General features: G+C 34.8%; 1 protein-coding gene across 3 annotated transcripts in view; it reads right to left on the reverse strand.

The window, feature by feature from the left end:
- The window catches only part of CEP350 (centrosomal protein 350), a 154,375-nt gene that overhangs the window by 109,548 nt on the left and 27,755 nt on the right, over positions 1-17,072 (reverse strand). For all 3 annotated transcript variants that reach the window (XM_045982217.1, XM_045982218.1, XM_045982216.1), the window contains exons 4-8: positions 16,267-16,378; positions 14,805-14,964; positions 10,683-11,296; positions 5,967-6,080; positions 2,127-2,240 (exon numbers count right to left, since the gene is read on the reverse strand). In XM_045982217.1, the coding sequence (XP_045838173.1) occupies positions 2,127-2,240; positions 5,967-6,080; positions 10,683-11,296; positions 14,805-14,964; positions 16,267-16,378 (1,114 nt within the window). The remainder of the gene's footprint in view (positions 1-2,126; positions 2,241-5,966; positions 6,081-10,682; positions 11,297-14,804; positions 14,965-16,266; positions 16,379-17,072) is intronic.

A 17,072-nucleotide genomic window follows, 5' to 3' on the forward strand; every position in this document is an offset into this window, starting at 1 on the left:
TGTGCTCTCTCTCTCACCCTCTCAAATAAATAAAATCTTTTTTTTTAAACAAAAAGGCTTCAATTTAAAAGTTTAAGTTGAAAGTACAGTTTTAATAAAAACATCCCATATAAAGAAACATGAATCACAAATCTGTGTGTGCTACTTTGTTTCTGCACCTTGTTATTAACCTTAAATGATCTATTTAAAATATTTAAATGGCTTTAAGTCTATTGCTGAATCTATTTATAAGAAATTTTATGTTCTTAAGCAAAATGAGAGAACAGGCTTCTCTTCGATCTCAGCTTAATCTTCCGAATCAAAAGCAAGCAACCACGAATATACAGGGTAGTTATTTATAAATGCTGGCTTCTGAATATGCTGTGTGATTATTTCTAAATCCTGGCTTTCTGGAATAGTCTCATGCAGTCATTGGTAGAAAAAGAGGACTTTCAGTATAGATAAGCTATTAATACAATTTTAGCACACTTAATGACTCCCTCTCAGTTACTGCACAGTGCATACATGGGAAGTAGCCTACCACAAAACTGGATAAATACAATACAAGATCACTATTTATAAGTTACAGCGGTCTCAATTCTTCATTTGATATCCTGGCAAGAATACAAAATAATACATGAAAAATATCACTCTGTTTTTTTTTTTCATGTAAAAACTAGTTTATATTCCAATAATTCATGTTCTTACAAAATTTTATTTTGGGGGGTGCCTGAGTGGCTCAGTCACTTAAGCGTCCACTTTTGGTTCAGGTCATGATCTCAGGGTCCTGGGATCAAGTCCGACTTTGGGCTTCCTGCTCAGCCAGGAGTCTGCTTTCCCCTCTCCCTGCTTTGCCTCTCCTCCCAGCTCATGCTCTCTCCCTCTCTCTCTCAAATGAGTAAATAAAATCTTTCTAAAATATTTTTATTTTTTATTTGTATGTCATTCTGACATCTAGAGTTAACAATGAGAGTCACAAAATATGTTATTTGAAATTCTAAAGATTAGTCTATGATCAGAAAAACAAGTGCCTGGTTAAAAACCAGTGTCCCATCACTCCTGCTCTGTGTTCCCATAAGACCTTGTAAAGTCACAATGATACATTTATCACATTTCAGTATAGATGTATTTACTGTTTTCCTGACAAGATTATAAGTTCCAAGAAGGCAGGCGCCACGTGTATGCTGCTTAGTACTGTATGGCCCAAGCTTAGTATAGCAGAATGCTTCACATACAGCAAGTGCTCACTAATATCTGCATGATGAATGAATGTAAGAATTACTGATTCTGAATGTCTCCAAAATGAAAGTGACAAATTCCAAACTTCTACCACTCTCTGAGTCCAAATTATCCACTAACATGAATAGAACAGCTAAATAACCCTTTTGAGGATAACCAGAAATAATAATTATTATTAATGGAATCATACCTAACATCTGAGTGCTTACCATGTGTCAAATACTGAGTTCCTTAAGGTATTAACCATTTTAGTTTTCACAACAACCCTGTGAGAGAAGTACCATTGCTTTCTCATTTTACATAGGGGGGAACCAGGGACAATAAAATTTACTAACTCACCAAAGGAACAAAGCTAGATATGACAGGACTAGGCTCTAAATCCAGGCAACCTGAATTGGACCTGGAGTGTTAATCACTGTAAAACTAAAGAATTCTCTTTTTCCCTGTCCTAATCTATTTAGAGTCTGGCCTGACCACTATTGTGTGCCGCCATGCTTTTCTTCTGCAACATTTATTATCTTATGAGAATAAGTGAAGGGACTTAGTGACAGTTATAAGCAATCCCTTTATATATAAAAGTTCATAAATAAAAATCATTATCTTTAATCTTGTTAATTTCTATTAAAAATGATACAAAAATGGGGGCAAGGGATGTGTTCAGTATTACGTTTGAACATAAGGTTTCATGGGTAAATACAGACATGAAAAGTTATCAAACTAACATTCTAACTATGTACATCTTATTCTATGTCAGTTAAACCTCAATAAAACACATATACGAAATAATGATACATAAAATGTACTGAATTTTTCTATGTGCCATTTGGTTAACAAACAAGTATTTCCATATAGGATGCCATTTCAGTATTATATAATTTTAGGGTGGACATGATATTGAGAAAACTAACCTGTTTTGCCTTCTGGACTTGATAACTGTGTTACCTTTTGGACTTTTCGTACTGGCTTAACCACTTTCTTCTCTTTACTTTTTTCAGCAGGTTTCTCTTTCATAGAGATATCATCTGAAAAGCAGAAACACTGACAGTAAATACTTTAATGATTTCTACCCACCCACTCATCCTCTCTCCAGTAGAAAAAATCAGTATAAAGTATATGATTCAGGTAGGGAGGAAAAAAACCTTCACTGAGGCTATTTCTGTGACCCATAAGCTACCAATGCCAACTCCTTCAATGGAAGGGTCTAAAGATTACCACTACCCATACTACTAGGTTCTAATTCTTTATTTTTTGTTTTTCATTTTTGTTTTGTCTTGTTTTATTTTCAGAAAACCCTCGAGAAATTTACCTCACTTTCATGAACTGGAAGAAGCTATAAAAGTAATGCTTTCCAAGCCAGGGTCGTATCATTTATACTTTCACAGGTGCGCACTTTCACAGATTTCTATTTCACTTAAAAATTCCTATGTAAGGGGGGGCGCCTGGGTGGCTCAGCGGGTTAAGCCTCTGCCTTCGGCTCAGGTCATGATCCCAGAGTCCTGGGATTGAGCCCCGCGTCGGGCTCTCTGCTCAGCAGGGAGCCTGTTTCCCCCTTCCCCTCTGCCTGCCTCTCTGCCTACTTGTGATCTCTGTCAAATAAATAAAAATAAAAATCTTTAATAAAAAAAAAATTCCTATGTAACTGAGATATTCATGAACTTCTAGAATAAAACTTTATAAAATGTTCAATGTAATATTCCCAAATAATGCCAAGGTATTTCATATAGAAATTACTAGTCACTAATTTTTAAAATTCCAACCTAGGGGAAGAGACTAGCTATACATATAAACTTAAAAATCAACCTCAATTACAGATCTGAAGAACTGTAAACTTAAAATACATATAGAGCTCTGCATTCCAGGCAAAGTGAAAGTGTGAGTAAAAGCCCTAAAGCAGGTGCATATCTGAGAAACAGCAAGCTGGCCAGTGTGAGTAAAATGAGCAAAGAGAAAAGTAGAATGAACTAGAGTCCAAGACATAATTGAGGGCCAGATTGTGTTGGGCTTTACAAGTCATCCTAAGAACTTCACGTTTTACCTAAGAATGAGATTGAGAGGTTTTTGGAAGTTTGGGGGCAAGGGAGTGATATGATCTAAATTAAATTTTAACAATCTTACTCTAGCAGCTGTGATGAGAACAGATGAAATAGGACAAGGAGAAGCAGAAGACCAGTGAGAAGGCTACTGCAATAATCATGCAAGAGACTCATGGTGGCTTAGACCTAGGGAGTAGTGACAGAGGTGGGGAAAGTGGTTATATTTTTAGATATATTTCAATAATATGAAATATAAGGTCTGTGAAACATATGGGAGACAAGGATAACTCAAGATTTGGGTCCTATCCCCGACACTAATACATTATATGTTAACTAACTGAATTTAAATTTAAAAAAAAAAAAAAAAAAGATTTGGAGCCTAAAAAAATAGAAAGATAGGATGGAGGGACTATCAGACAAGTAGGTTTAAGGGGTATATCATGACCCCATTTAGTTAGTTAGCTCCATTAAATAAAGTTTGAGAAACCTATTATACAACCAAAGGGAGATGGGAGTTAGCAGCTGGATACAACTGAGTTCAGAGCACTCTAGGCTAGAGACATATATTTAAGAATCATCGACAACAGGGGCACCTGGGTGGCTCAGTGGGTTAAGCCTCTGCCTTCGGCTCAGGTCATGATCCCAGGGTCCTCGGATCCAGTCCCACATTGGGCTCTCTGCTCAGCAGGAAGACTGCTTCCCTTCCTCTCTCTCTGCCTGCCTCTCTGCCTACTTGTGATCCCTGTATATCAAATAAATAAATAAAATCTTAAAAAAAAAAAAAGAATCATCGACAACAGAAAATATTTAAAGCCCCGAGACTAGATAAGCTTGCCTACTGTGTATGTAAATAAGTAGCGGTAGGAGAAGGTGAAGTAGGAGAAAAAGAAGAAAAATAGAGAGTGAGGAAGAGAAAAGAAAAGAGAGAAAAAAAGGACAGATCCAAGTACCAAGACCCAAGACCAAGGCATGGCTATGATTAGATATTAGGGAGTTGATTTGGGGGGCTGAAAAAAGGCACCCAGACTCAGAAGGAAAACCAAACATTTAAGGTATCCTAGACGTCAAGTAAAAAGTTTCAAGAAAGAAGTGACTGATCGTGACTAATGCTGCAGAAGATCAAGAGGCAACTGAGAATTGAACACTGGATTTAGCAATGCAGAAGTCACTGATGACCCTAAAATTAGCAGTCCACAGAGAAGCTGTAACAAAGACCCAACAGAAAGGATTCAAGAGTGAAAGGGAGGAAAAACCTGGAAACAATGAGTATAAAGCAAATTTTAGAAGTTGTGCTGTAAAAAGGAGAGAAACGCAGTAACTGAAGAGAGCAGGGCCAAAACAGGGGTTCTTTTATGATGGCTGAGATAACAGCATGTTATCAAACAGTGTGTTGATGGGCATGACCTTGTAGAGAAGGAAAACTTGATGTAAAAGAAAGGAAATAAGGACAAAGTAATGTCCTTAAATACACAAGAGTAAATGGAATCTAAAACACAAGAAGATGGGTCAGTCCTAGCCAAGAGAACAGAGAGAGTTCAACCACCATGAGAGAGAAGGTAGTCCTTTTTTTTTTTTAAAGCTGGTTCCACGCCCAGCATGGAACCCAAAGTGGGTCTCAAACACACGACTCTGAGCTCATGACCTGAGCCAGATCGAGAGTCAGACACTTAACTGGCTGAGCCACTCAGGCACCCGAGAAGGCAGTCTTAATAGACCTCTTGAAGAATTCCTTGGTGTACATAATTCTACTAGTCTATAAAGATACTGACCTACGAAAGTACACTGTTATTATCCCTACCCTACAGATGAGAAAACAAAAGAGGAGGGGTTATGCAACACTGGTAATACACGAAGGTAATAAAAGGCAGAGCTAGAATTTGACACAACTTGTAAGTTGATTCTAAAATCTTTCCTCTTAACTATTTATTATACTCCCTTTCCACTTGAGGGAAAAAATTCTAAATACAGTGTTCCAACAATAATAGTAGGAAAACTGGACTGGACACTTAATACCACAAAACTTACTATTAAAATCTCTATGGGGGTTTAATAGAAAAATCTCTGGCTTTAGAGTCAGAGTTGGCTTTGAATCTTGGCTTCAATTTTCAACTACCTTATACAACCTTCGAAAAATTATTCTGTGAGCTTCCATTTCCACAACTACAAAAAAAAAATACAAAAGTCTAAGAATGCAGCATCTTGCCCTCAATTACACCAAGTATTCAATAACGAGTAACACTTTTATATGACCTTCCTATTTTCCTCTTCCAGTCTTTCATAAGTCCCCCCTATTTCCAATTCTGTAAATGTATTCCTTTCCTATAATGTTTTTCTTTCTGCATTTTGCCCTCATGTTCATATCATCTTATGTGCTGCTTGCCAAATTACTGGCCATCTCAAAGACACCAGAGGTCTGGTAGAAATGAACTTCAACTAGACTCAGCTATGCTTCCTTCAGATCAGACATGCCTGACTCTGAAAGTCCCTTCAGTTAAAAATAGCCTCGTTTCTCTCTCATCAGACATGTATACTAATTTTAATCCTGGAGCAGAGCCTAGAGGCTAAGAGAGCCTTACGACTGAAACCACAACTACTTTAGTATGCCATGCAGTTAAAAAAGGGAAATAACTTTAGGTTGGTGACAGTTTCATGTTTAAATATGTTAGATAGCGTACATGATAAAATATGCAAAATCTAAGAAAGCTCTACTCTCACCTGCAAAGTGAAGTGCTAAGTCTCGATACAATTCTCTACTCATGTTTTGAAATTCGGCCTCCTGCCACACTTTCCCATCAGGTGTTCGTATCTTGGTCTCTGAAGGATTGAAGCCTAATTTATACCAACAACACAAAACATTCTTTATCAAAACTGCTTTATAAGTTGTTTTACTTTTTTAAATGAGATGTAATTAGCATACGATAAAAATCATTCTTTTAAAATATACAGTTCAATGGCTTTTAGTACATTCACAAAATTATGGACCTATCCCCACAATCTAATTTCCTGCACCCATTAGTAGCCACTCCTTCACGCCTCTCTTCCCTGGAAACCACTAATCTGCCTTCATAGATTTACCTATTCTGCACATGTCATACAAACAGAATCATACAACGTGGCCTTTTGTGTCTGCCTTCTTTCACTTAACATAATGTTTTTAATGACTGTGTAACATGTATCAAAGCTTTATTCCTTTTTATTACTCAGTGATATTCCATTGTATAATATATAAACACTGTTTATCCACTTATCAGCTGATGGACCCTCTAACTGCTTCTACTTTTTGGCTAGTATTAACAATATTGCTATGAACATTCATGGACAAGTTTTCCAGTGGACATATGTTTTCAACTCTCTTGGATACTATACCTAGGAGTGGAATTGCTGGGTCATATGGTAACTCCATGTTTAACTTTTTGAGGACTGTCAACCCATTTTCTAAAGGGGTTGCACCATTTGACATTCTCATCAGCAACGTACAAGGGTTCCAATTTCTCCACATCCTCATCAACACTTGTTATTGTCTCTTGTTTTTATAAGAGGATCCTAATGGTTGTGAGTGGTATCTCACTGTGGTTTTGATTTGTGTTTCCCTAGTAACAAATGGTATTGGGCAGCTACATAAGCTTTTTAAAGAATTCATAATTAGCTGCCATATAATGTACTGACAAATACTGTTTGGAAAAAGCAAACTTCAGTGAGATGAAACAATATACATTTGTTCAAAAAGATTAGAAATGGAGAAGCACTAAATTAAATGATAAGTGAATGCCATTCATAAATTATGGACTTCAGAGACAGAACTACTCTTCTCAGGACTAAGAAAGAGATAACACTAATTCTTCTTTCTTTGAAGATAGGCATTAATTGCTACTATCTGTCTGATTTTGCCTGTGGCTGAACAAACGGATAAGCTGCTATCTACACAAGCAAAACACACCCAAAGTATGGAAAACAGGTCTTGAACACGTTTGTTCAATTTCTCAACAAATATTACACATGTGCTATTTCCTAGGGATTAATATTCTGATTCCTATTTTGAATTTATCTCTACTCTTTAAGAAATACACTAAACTTGGAATGTTATTTTACAAAATAATAAAATATGAATATGGATGATAACCATAGTAGTATTTATGTTTCCAGATGGGCTTAACTTACCAAGGAATTGGCAGCTAATAAATATTTGTAAAATTAAATCAATATAAATAACCAAACTGGGGTCAGAAATTGGTAAAGGCACTCTAGAAGTGTTAAAAAAATGTACTAAATTATTTGCATGTCTAATAGAAATTCACCTATTCAGCTTTTAGGCACAATAGCATAAGCTTAATTTCACCTGACATTTGTGGCAAGGGGCACATGATCATGTCTATACAAGGAAAAACTTTATAAATGTAGTGTCCAGTCTGTTGCAAGTGACAGTCTGTAATAAGAAAATATGGCAATCCCATTCCAATCTCTCTCTCAACTTTTCATCACTATTACCCCCAACTCGTGTCTCTACATTCAACTCTTTTTTTCTTCTCTCCTCTTAAGAAAACAACTACCTCCATGGGAGCCTTTCTTTGTATTTGCATCTTTACTTATAAATTAACTTGAAGAAGCTTTCAATATCTACAATAGTTTCTTTTTCTGTAGTTCCCCCCTTTACACTTTCCAAAGTCTCCGTTACCCACTGTCACCCATGGTGCAGGATCAGGTGACCCTCGCATTGTCAGAAGGCCAGGAGTAGTAGCCTAATGTTACGTCACAGCGCCCATGTCACTCACTTCATCTCTTCACACAGGCCTGCTGTAACCTCACGGCATCACAAGAAGGGACAGGACAGTATATAACTTTTATTACAGTGTATTGTTATAATTGTTCTATTTTATGATTAGTTATTGTTGTTAATATTACTGTATCTAATTGCTAAATTGAACTTTATCATACGCATGTATGTATAGGAAAAAAGTAGTATTTATACATTTCAGTACTGTCTGATTTCAGGCATCCACTGAAGGTCTTGAAATGTACCCCCCAAGAAGGAGGGGGGGACTACAATATTTCCATTCTTTGTCCTTTTTTTTTCTTACTAGCTGAATTTATTGAATAGAATTAAAGAGTTACTATGCATTTACGTTCAAGACACTATACTAGGCTCTGAAATAAAATAAGGATGACCAATATAGGTCTTAAACTTCGTGGACATTCAGAGCAGGAAGAAAAATGTATGCAAAAAACTTAGGTATATAAAAAAAAAATCATATAAACACTATTTGTGTTCACAACCTCAAGTTTTAAAGCAGAATCGTAGAACACTTTCTGTGTCTTTAAAGAAAGAAAAAACATACATGAAAAACCAAGGTTTAGAATAGGCTTAGTATACTAACAATGATAAAAAAAAAAAAAAAAAGAAAGAAAACACACACACACACACACACACACACACACACACACACACAAAATGTTTGTGTATGCAAAAATTATCTCTGGAAGGATATATAAATTGTTAACACAAGTAATCTCCAGAAAGGAAACCAGGTAGTTGGAGCACAAGAGCTTTTCAAGGTACACCCTCTTCATCTTCTGAGTTATGAACCAAGTGAATTTATTATGTATTTGGACAAATGACATTGAAATGTCATTTTGAATACAGCATATTAAGATCCTTCTAGTTTACACTGCCAAAAAGTTGACAAAAAATAATTTTTCATTTCATTCACAGCAATAAATCTGTTGCTCAGGACACTGGAAACTATGTTGTTACGATTTCTTAAATGTATGCTACATGTCATAAATTAGCCCCCCAAAAATTCTATTTGTAAAATATTTTAATACAAAAACTAACAGGTTAAAAAATTAGTAAGTCAAAGGCATATGGGCAATCCAGTTACCAACTCAAAGGAAATTATGATTTTAAGATTTTTCACTCCAGTTCTTAGGGTTGTGTTTTGTTTTGTTTTGGATTTAAGTTGACCATCTTAACTTTCCCAAAGTGGAATAACTTTTGGAATTTCAAAACTTTGATTTCTAGAATAAACACACCTTACCTGTACAATCTTCATTTAATGGATCTGACATGAGTATAGCAAAAGTTCTGGATAATCACTACCTCAGAACCAACAAGAACATTTTGACCCCACCATTAGCTATTTGCTCTGTTAACAGAGAACAATTACTACATGGTACACAAATGACTAGAAGGATATGAAATAATTTAATTAATAATACATTAGATCAATCCTGGATAACAGAGCAAGTTTTCAGTATTCTAAAAGTAACTGCTCACAATTTTATCACAAATTAGCAAGAATAAAATGCAAACTACCCACCTTTCACCTAATTCACAATGAATATCACTAGCAAAACATGATAAACAACACAAAATAAACATGTAATTGCTCTAACTGTACTTATAAAATTTCTTCCAGAGAAAAAGACTGAAACACCTTAGGACTATAAAGAACTGCCAAGCTGGTCAGAGAAAGGCTAGACTTGGTAGAAAAATACAAAACAAAATTAACTATAGCAAAAACTGTCCTAGTTTGTTAACAACTTAAAATTAACAGGAAAAAATATGAATCTTGACAATATTTTCATCTTTATACACTTACCTAGAAGAACTGAACTTTGAAAAGTATCCACAAAAGAAAGGCTAATATAGCTCAAGTCTTAATGACAAAAGTCTAACAGAGACTAATCTGGTCAATTAATCAACTCCTTACATTAAAAACTTTACATGAACAACCCTGAAAATAATTTCAGAAACATAAAAATTCAAACTCCTTAAAACCACCATAATAAAAACTTCAGTTGCCTACAAACCTACAAAATTCTCTTGGAAAAATATTTTCTCAATGAAAATCTATCTATATTGGCATAAATCTGACTTATTTTTAAAATAGTTTTTAGGTATAAATCTGATCTAAATATTTCTCAAACATGGGTGGAAAACAGTTATTGTCATACCTGAAAGCTTAAAGCAACAATAGGATCAAAATATCAGTGCCAAAATATTCTGTAACCAAATATAACTGGAATTGAGTAAATTATCTTTTAAATATTTACTTTTGAAGGAATTCCTAACAGCAATCCAAATATAATGGCAGAATAAGAGTAATACACTTCCAGTTCTCTGAAAATGGTATTAATTCTTATTTTCTCTTTTGTTCAACTTATTAACTGTTCAGATCAGGGTTCTTAACCTGTATGAATCTCCTGAGGGACTTGTTAAAAATTCCAATTCTGGACTTTATACCCAGAAATTCTGATTCAAGTCCAGTGTAGCATACAGGAATCTGCATTTTAACCTTTACCTTGAATTGATTTCTTAAGCATTTAAGAACCACACACTGTTCTACAGACAATCCTCTCTACTCAAATATATCCTAGGGAGAAAGGGAGACAAGAAAGCAAGAAGACAGAAAGACACCAAGACTGATTACAAACCTTTGTATGTTGGAGCAGGCGGTGCTGTTGCCACTTTCCTGACTTTTGCTGTCACTGAGTTATCAACATTAACAACCATTACTGGATGGTCAATATGACCCAGATTCTGGCCACGGCCATTTGTTTCTTCTGAATGTTCCCACTGTTTTCTAATTCGCTCCTTGAGTTTTTCCAATTTGACATCATGTTGTCGCTGCTTTAGGATATCTAACCTTTGGGAATTAGAAGTACTAGTAGAGGATGGAGAAGAGTCAGTTATCCGTAACACTTTTGGATCAACATCATGGCCCATGTTACTTACAGAAGCCTTCTCATTTCCTTTTGTTCTAGTAGGATTTTCTTCCTCAGTTCTCACAGGAGCAGCCATCTTAATCAAACATTCAGAATTTTGCAGTGCATCAACTGCTGGTCGATCATTTAAAAACCTAACCACTGTATCATTGATGACAGATGACTCGGAGCTCTCAAAATCACAGCAATGTATATTCCGCTCTTCTCGACTGCATACCAGCCGATTCCTGTTCTCAGGCTTTTCTTCATTAACATCCACACAATATACATGCTTTGATTCTAGAAGGCTAGGATTTATACTGGAAGTTGTACCATGGATTTCCCTATTATTAAAAAATAATCAGTTTTGAATAAAGATTTCAAAAACCAAACTACAACAGTCATACAAACTTAAGGGAGAACTCTAAGCTAATATTAGAGACCCCAAAAAAGTTTTGGAATTCCAGTAGGTTCAATAACAAAATAACCATTACTAATATTAAGACTCAATGTTTAATTCCCCTCTATCAAGTTAGATGGCAAATAACCTAAATCAGAAATACCCAAAAGATGTATGGAGAGATTTCCTTAAGAAATCCCAGAAAAGGGGCACCTGGGTGGCTCAGTGGGTTGAAGCCTTCGGCTTGGGTCGTGATCCCAGGGAGCTGGGATCGAGCCCCGCATCGGGCTCTCTGCTCAGCGGGGAACCTGCTTCCCCCTCTCTCTCTGCCTGCCTCTCTGCCTACTTGTGATCTCTGTCTGTCAGATAAATAAATAAAATCTTTAAAAAAAAAAAAAAAGAAAGAAAGAAAATAGGATTACAATTTGACTTTGGATATTCAATGGACATCTGTTACCAAAATGTATAATTGATTTCTCCATGGTATTTGTAACTTCTAAATGATGTACCAAATTGACAAACAGACTGCAAGTAGAAGTAAAGTGGAGGTATAATAAATATTTTCCTCCAAATAAATGTAGTCAGTAAAGTTAAGTGTCTCTGAACAACAGAACACTTTTTTTGGTAGCTTCAAACTATATAAAGCACATTTAGGAATTGTAGAATAAGCAAAAACTCGGCATTGCCAAAGTACATATCACAAAGTTCATATTCTCTACTTATAAAAACATAAGCAAAAGTCTTCCTTCAGAGGTTATTTTTATTTTATTCTATGTATTTGTATTTATTTATATTTTATTTACATGATCATTCTAATAAGTTATATTTTAGAAACAGAAACAGTTTATTAAAAGGGAAGTTAATGAAGACAAGTCTCAGCAGTAAGAAGAGCACATGATTTATGAAAAAATACCCAAGAGAATTATAAAATAGAACATAACAATCTGGATCTGCAATATCTGAAAGAGTAGACATCAGCCATATGTGTGAGCACTTGAAATGTAGATAGCCCAAATGGGAGATATGCTACAATGTAAATTACATACTAGATTCTAAAGACTTAGAATGACAACCAAAAAAGAATATAAAACATCTTCATGTGTCTAGGTATGGGACTACTAAAAAAGTTAAATATGGGGGCGCCTGGGTGGCTCAGTGGGTTAAGCCTCTGCCTTCAGCTCAGGTCATGATCTCAGGGTCCTGGGATGGAGCCCCGCATCGGGCTCCCTGCTCAGCGGGGAGCCTGCTTCTCCCTCTCCCACTCCCCCTGCTTGTCTCTCTCTCTGTAAAATAAATCAATAAAGTCTTCAAAAAAATTTAAAAAAAAAAGTTAAATATGTGTGGCTCACATTAACAATTCTATTATATACCACTGATCTAGATGTTTCATGTAAAGGCATAAAACTCTAAATACCACGATAATTCTTAAAGCCATAATTCTGTTATAGTGTAATACAATAATTACATCTATTGTGAATCATTTTTCTAAGGAGACAGTCTACAGTTTTCGTCAAATTCTCATTGGAATCCAGGACCCAAAAACCATTAGACCCTGTTCTGAATGGCTGATTATTAAACAAGATGGGGGCTGAGAACTGACTCCTTCCTGTAGCTTCCACTAGAGATGAAGACTAAATTCAGTTATTTGTACTACCATTACCAGACCATAATAATTCATAGTTAAAATGATTTAGGTATAAAATTAGCACATGTAAAGAATAAAATAAAGCACAAAAAGGTAGTTTACATATCATGTCACAATCTTAAAAAGGGAAGGAGAGTTGATCCTGAACCATCAAAAAAAAAGTAATTTCAGTTTTTCATTAACTCATTCATTAAATATTTACTGAATCCATATAAGAATGTTTATTACACAATTCTTTCAACTTTTCTGTAAGTATGAAAATTTTCACAATAAATATTAGGAAAAATAATTATGGAATGCTTAATAAAAGACAGCATTAAGCTAATGTTTTAAGATTAACACAGATTTACAGCTTTACATAAGCTTATGTAATGGAATCAAAATATAATGCAGCATGAAAATGCTTTAACAGAGGAAGTTATATAGTATTACAAGAGCACACAGGAAGGATTAAATAGGCTGTGGGAATGGAATGGGATAAAAACAAACCCAGCAATGCTTCATACAGAAGGTGCTAACAATGAGTTTTAAGTGATAGAGTCAGCCAGATGAAGGATGTGCCTTTCACAGCTATCCTATAGGTATTTCTTTAAATCCTAAAAGGTATGTAGTTTACAAAATTTTAATCATCAAGTAGTATCCTTTGCAGGAAGAATACCAAAATATGAATCAAGAGTAATTTATATTCAATTCTGACAGTGATTATGTTTCTAGGCAAGTTGCTTAATATTTGTGTGGTTAAAGACTTCTAAACTCTGATTATTTTTCACATTTTTTTCTTTCTCCTTTTACTAAACTATGAACTTTTACCCAGATTAATTCCCTGGCCTTCTCTCTGTATCTTCACCATTTTTATTACTTCAACACTAGTGAAAATTCTCCAAAACTCCCAAATTCCCAGCCCTGACCTTTCCACACACATTCCTGCTCAAATTTTCAAATGCCTACTGAATATTTTCACCTAGATATTTCAAAATTATATCAAATCAAATACTGATATTATGAACTCATGATCTACCTCCATCTCTCAAATTCTTTATCTCAAATTTAGAGTACAAATATATACCCAGTAGTATCTAGCACCACCATGAAACTCCTTGACTTACTGACTAACATTTTATAACACTAAAAATGTTAATAAATGAAGCAAAGAAATGTAAGGTCCAGTGTTTATTAATATTATTTGTTATCCTGAGAGCATTACCACATATTTTATAACATTAGTAAAATGCTCCTCAAATATAAAATTCTATCATTTTATCTACTGAAAATTCTAAATCCTCAGCTAACAAAAATACATATCATTTGATATTATCCATACTATCAAAATTCATACATCAATCCTGAACATCTGACAATTTTGCTGAGGGGAGCCACGAACAACAAAGTGAAACAATAAACCAACTCACATTCTCACTAGGAAAGAAATTTTAGGTAACTGATTAATGCTACCAAAACAAAAAAAAGAAGAAAACTAAGCTATAAAAAGTCCATTAGGCACAACACCTAATCTGAGAAATTAAGGGAAAAAAAATCTGTCCTTCCAGAGACTGAATAATCTATCTACAGGAAACATATATATTACAATGGTGGTAGCCTGAGCCACTACTTCCTCCCCCTAAATATTCAATCTGTCAAAGAGTATAAAGTCAGCATTTCAGAATATAAAAGATTTTTGCCTTATCTTTTTGGAAAATGAAAAAGGTAGTAATATTAGAGTCAGAGTGCTATGAAAAACTCAAAATCATAATCCTTTTGTAAATATTACAGGCTAATCCTATTTAATAATTTGTTTTTAATCACTAACCTGTAAGAAACCAAAGGTTCACGAAACTCCACACGGTTATTTTTCTTTATGTTACTCTCCAAGGTGGTAACTCTGAGAGGACTCCGAGATTTCTCTTTTCGTGATTTAGAAGACTTAGAAGTTGGAGCATTAGCCCAAGAATCATCTAGGTATCTACCATCTGAAGAAAAAGAAAATCTGTAAGAACATACGACTGCCTCTGAATTTGAGTAGTATTTGTGAAAATAACAAGTATCTATCATTTCTGGCATCTCTAGTTGGATATTATATAAGTAGATAGGAAACATTCAGGTTAAATTATTTACTCAATCTATAAAGAAAAAACTATTATGAACAAACAATGAAAAACTCCACATACAAAATTATTTTTTGTTAAAGGTTGGCACTCACTTAAAAAAAAGAATTATCAAGTAAAACCCACCAGATTCACAGGTTAAAAAAAAAAAATTAGTTTTACTTTAGTACTAACCTCTAGCTTTCAGTCCACTAATCAAGAAACTACAAAATTACATACATGAAAGGTAATCAAAGAAAGTATTTGCATTTTGTCAATTTATGACAGTATTTGTTAGATATTCTAATTATGATTTAAAACTCCCTAAAATATGTAAAATTCACTAAGTCAACTAAATCTCAACGTTGATAGATCTGTGAATTTAAAAAAAGACATATAATTTCAAACACTTAAAATCAAATTCTCATCACTAAAAACCAATGAAAAGTCACTGTCAAAGGTGATGTAGTAATGCTAAAGTCTCTGATGAAAAGATGAAGGGGCACCTGGGTGGCTCAGTTGTTGAGAGTGTGCCTTTGGCTCGGGTCATGATCCCACAGTCCTGGGATCGAGCCCCATATTGGGCTCCCTGCTCGGCGAGAAGCCTGCCTCTCCCTCTCTCACTGCCCCCCTCTGCCCCACTTGTGTTCTCTCTCTCTCACTGTCTTGCTGTCAAATAAACAAAATCTTTAAAAAAAGAAGGAAAGAAAGAAAGAAAGAAAGAAAGAAAGAAAGAAAGAAAGAAAGAAAGAAAGAAAGAAAGAAAGAAAGAAAAGATGGTGAAAACATGGGCCACCTGGGTGGCTCAGTCGGTTAAGCATCCAAGTCTTGATTTCAGCTCAGGTCACGATCTCAGGGTTGTGAGATCAAGCACCGGCTCCGAGCTTGAGATTCTCTCCCTCTGCCTCTGCCCCTTCCCCTACTCATTCTCACTCTCTAAATAAACTTAAAAATCTTAAAAAAAGAAAGATGTGAAAACATCATCTACAGTCACTGGACATGAGGTTGCTTCATGACTACTCAGTACCAAAGACAAAAACACTAAATGTTGATGAGGTATCAGCTCTGATCAAAAAAGAGCTAGCAAATATGAGAGCTAGCAAATAATTTCTTTGTAGAAATTAAGAAATTAAACTGAAACAAAATTAACATCAATATTTGTATCTTTGGAAGTAACTTTATACATACCTTTTCTACTTATTTTTCGGGTAGCATTTGCAGATTTCTTGGTATCCATGACAGAATCAAACACAGCTGTACTTGTAGGGGTTACTTCTAATTTGTTTTCAATGTGTCTCAGCTAAAGTTTAAACACCATCACAACAAAGAGGTTAATTCTGTAAATAAACCAGCTACCATTTATTTACATAGTTAATTTTTTATTTTTTACTTTTTTAAATGTAAACTCTATGCCCGATGTGGGGCTTGAACTCATGACCCTGAGATCAAGAGTTGCATGCTCTACTGACTGTGTCAGCCAGGCTCCCCAATTTACAATTATTTAAATTATATTGTCCAATACTTTTCTCGAAAGTCAAAACAACTCAGGAATGCCTTTTTTCAATATTAAGTTTTTTCATTACTTGCTACTTCACCTATAGTAAGAAGTGGTACAATGCTGCCCAGATTTGGACAAGAAAATCAAAAAGATTCTGAAGAGTATCAAAAAATTTCTATTTGTCTTTTTGACCTATTTTTTTTTTTATTGCTGAGGTTTTTTTTAAGCAAGCAGTACATTTTCTGACACTATACGTCACATATCATTATGCTATATATCTTGTGCATTTTGCACGCAAAAATTAGATAAGAACAATTCAGATGGACTAAAATTTAGAACTGTTCGAACAGCTACAACCTTTTAACAGTCTTATGCCTATAATATAAGTTTCACAATAAAGATAAAATTCGTAAGATAGAAAACTCAGGTTTCCATGCACTTTACAGTGTAAGTCAACTTCTGGTAAAACCACCAATGTTCTCAAATTATTTAATAA

Source organism: Meles meles, chromosome 17 (assembly GCF_922984935.1).
Source record: "Meles meles chromosome 17, mMelMel3.1 paternal haplotype, whole genome shotgun sequence".
Lineage (NCBI taxonomy): Eukaryota > Metazoa > Chordata > Mammalia > Carnivora > Mustelidae > Meles > Meles meles.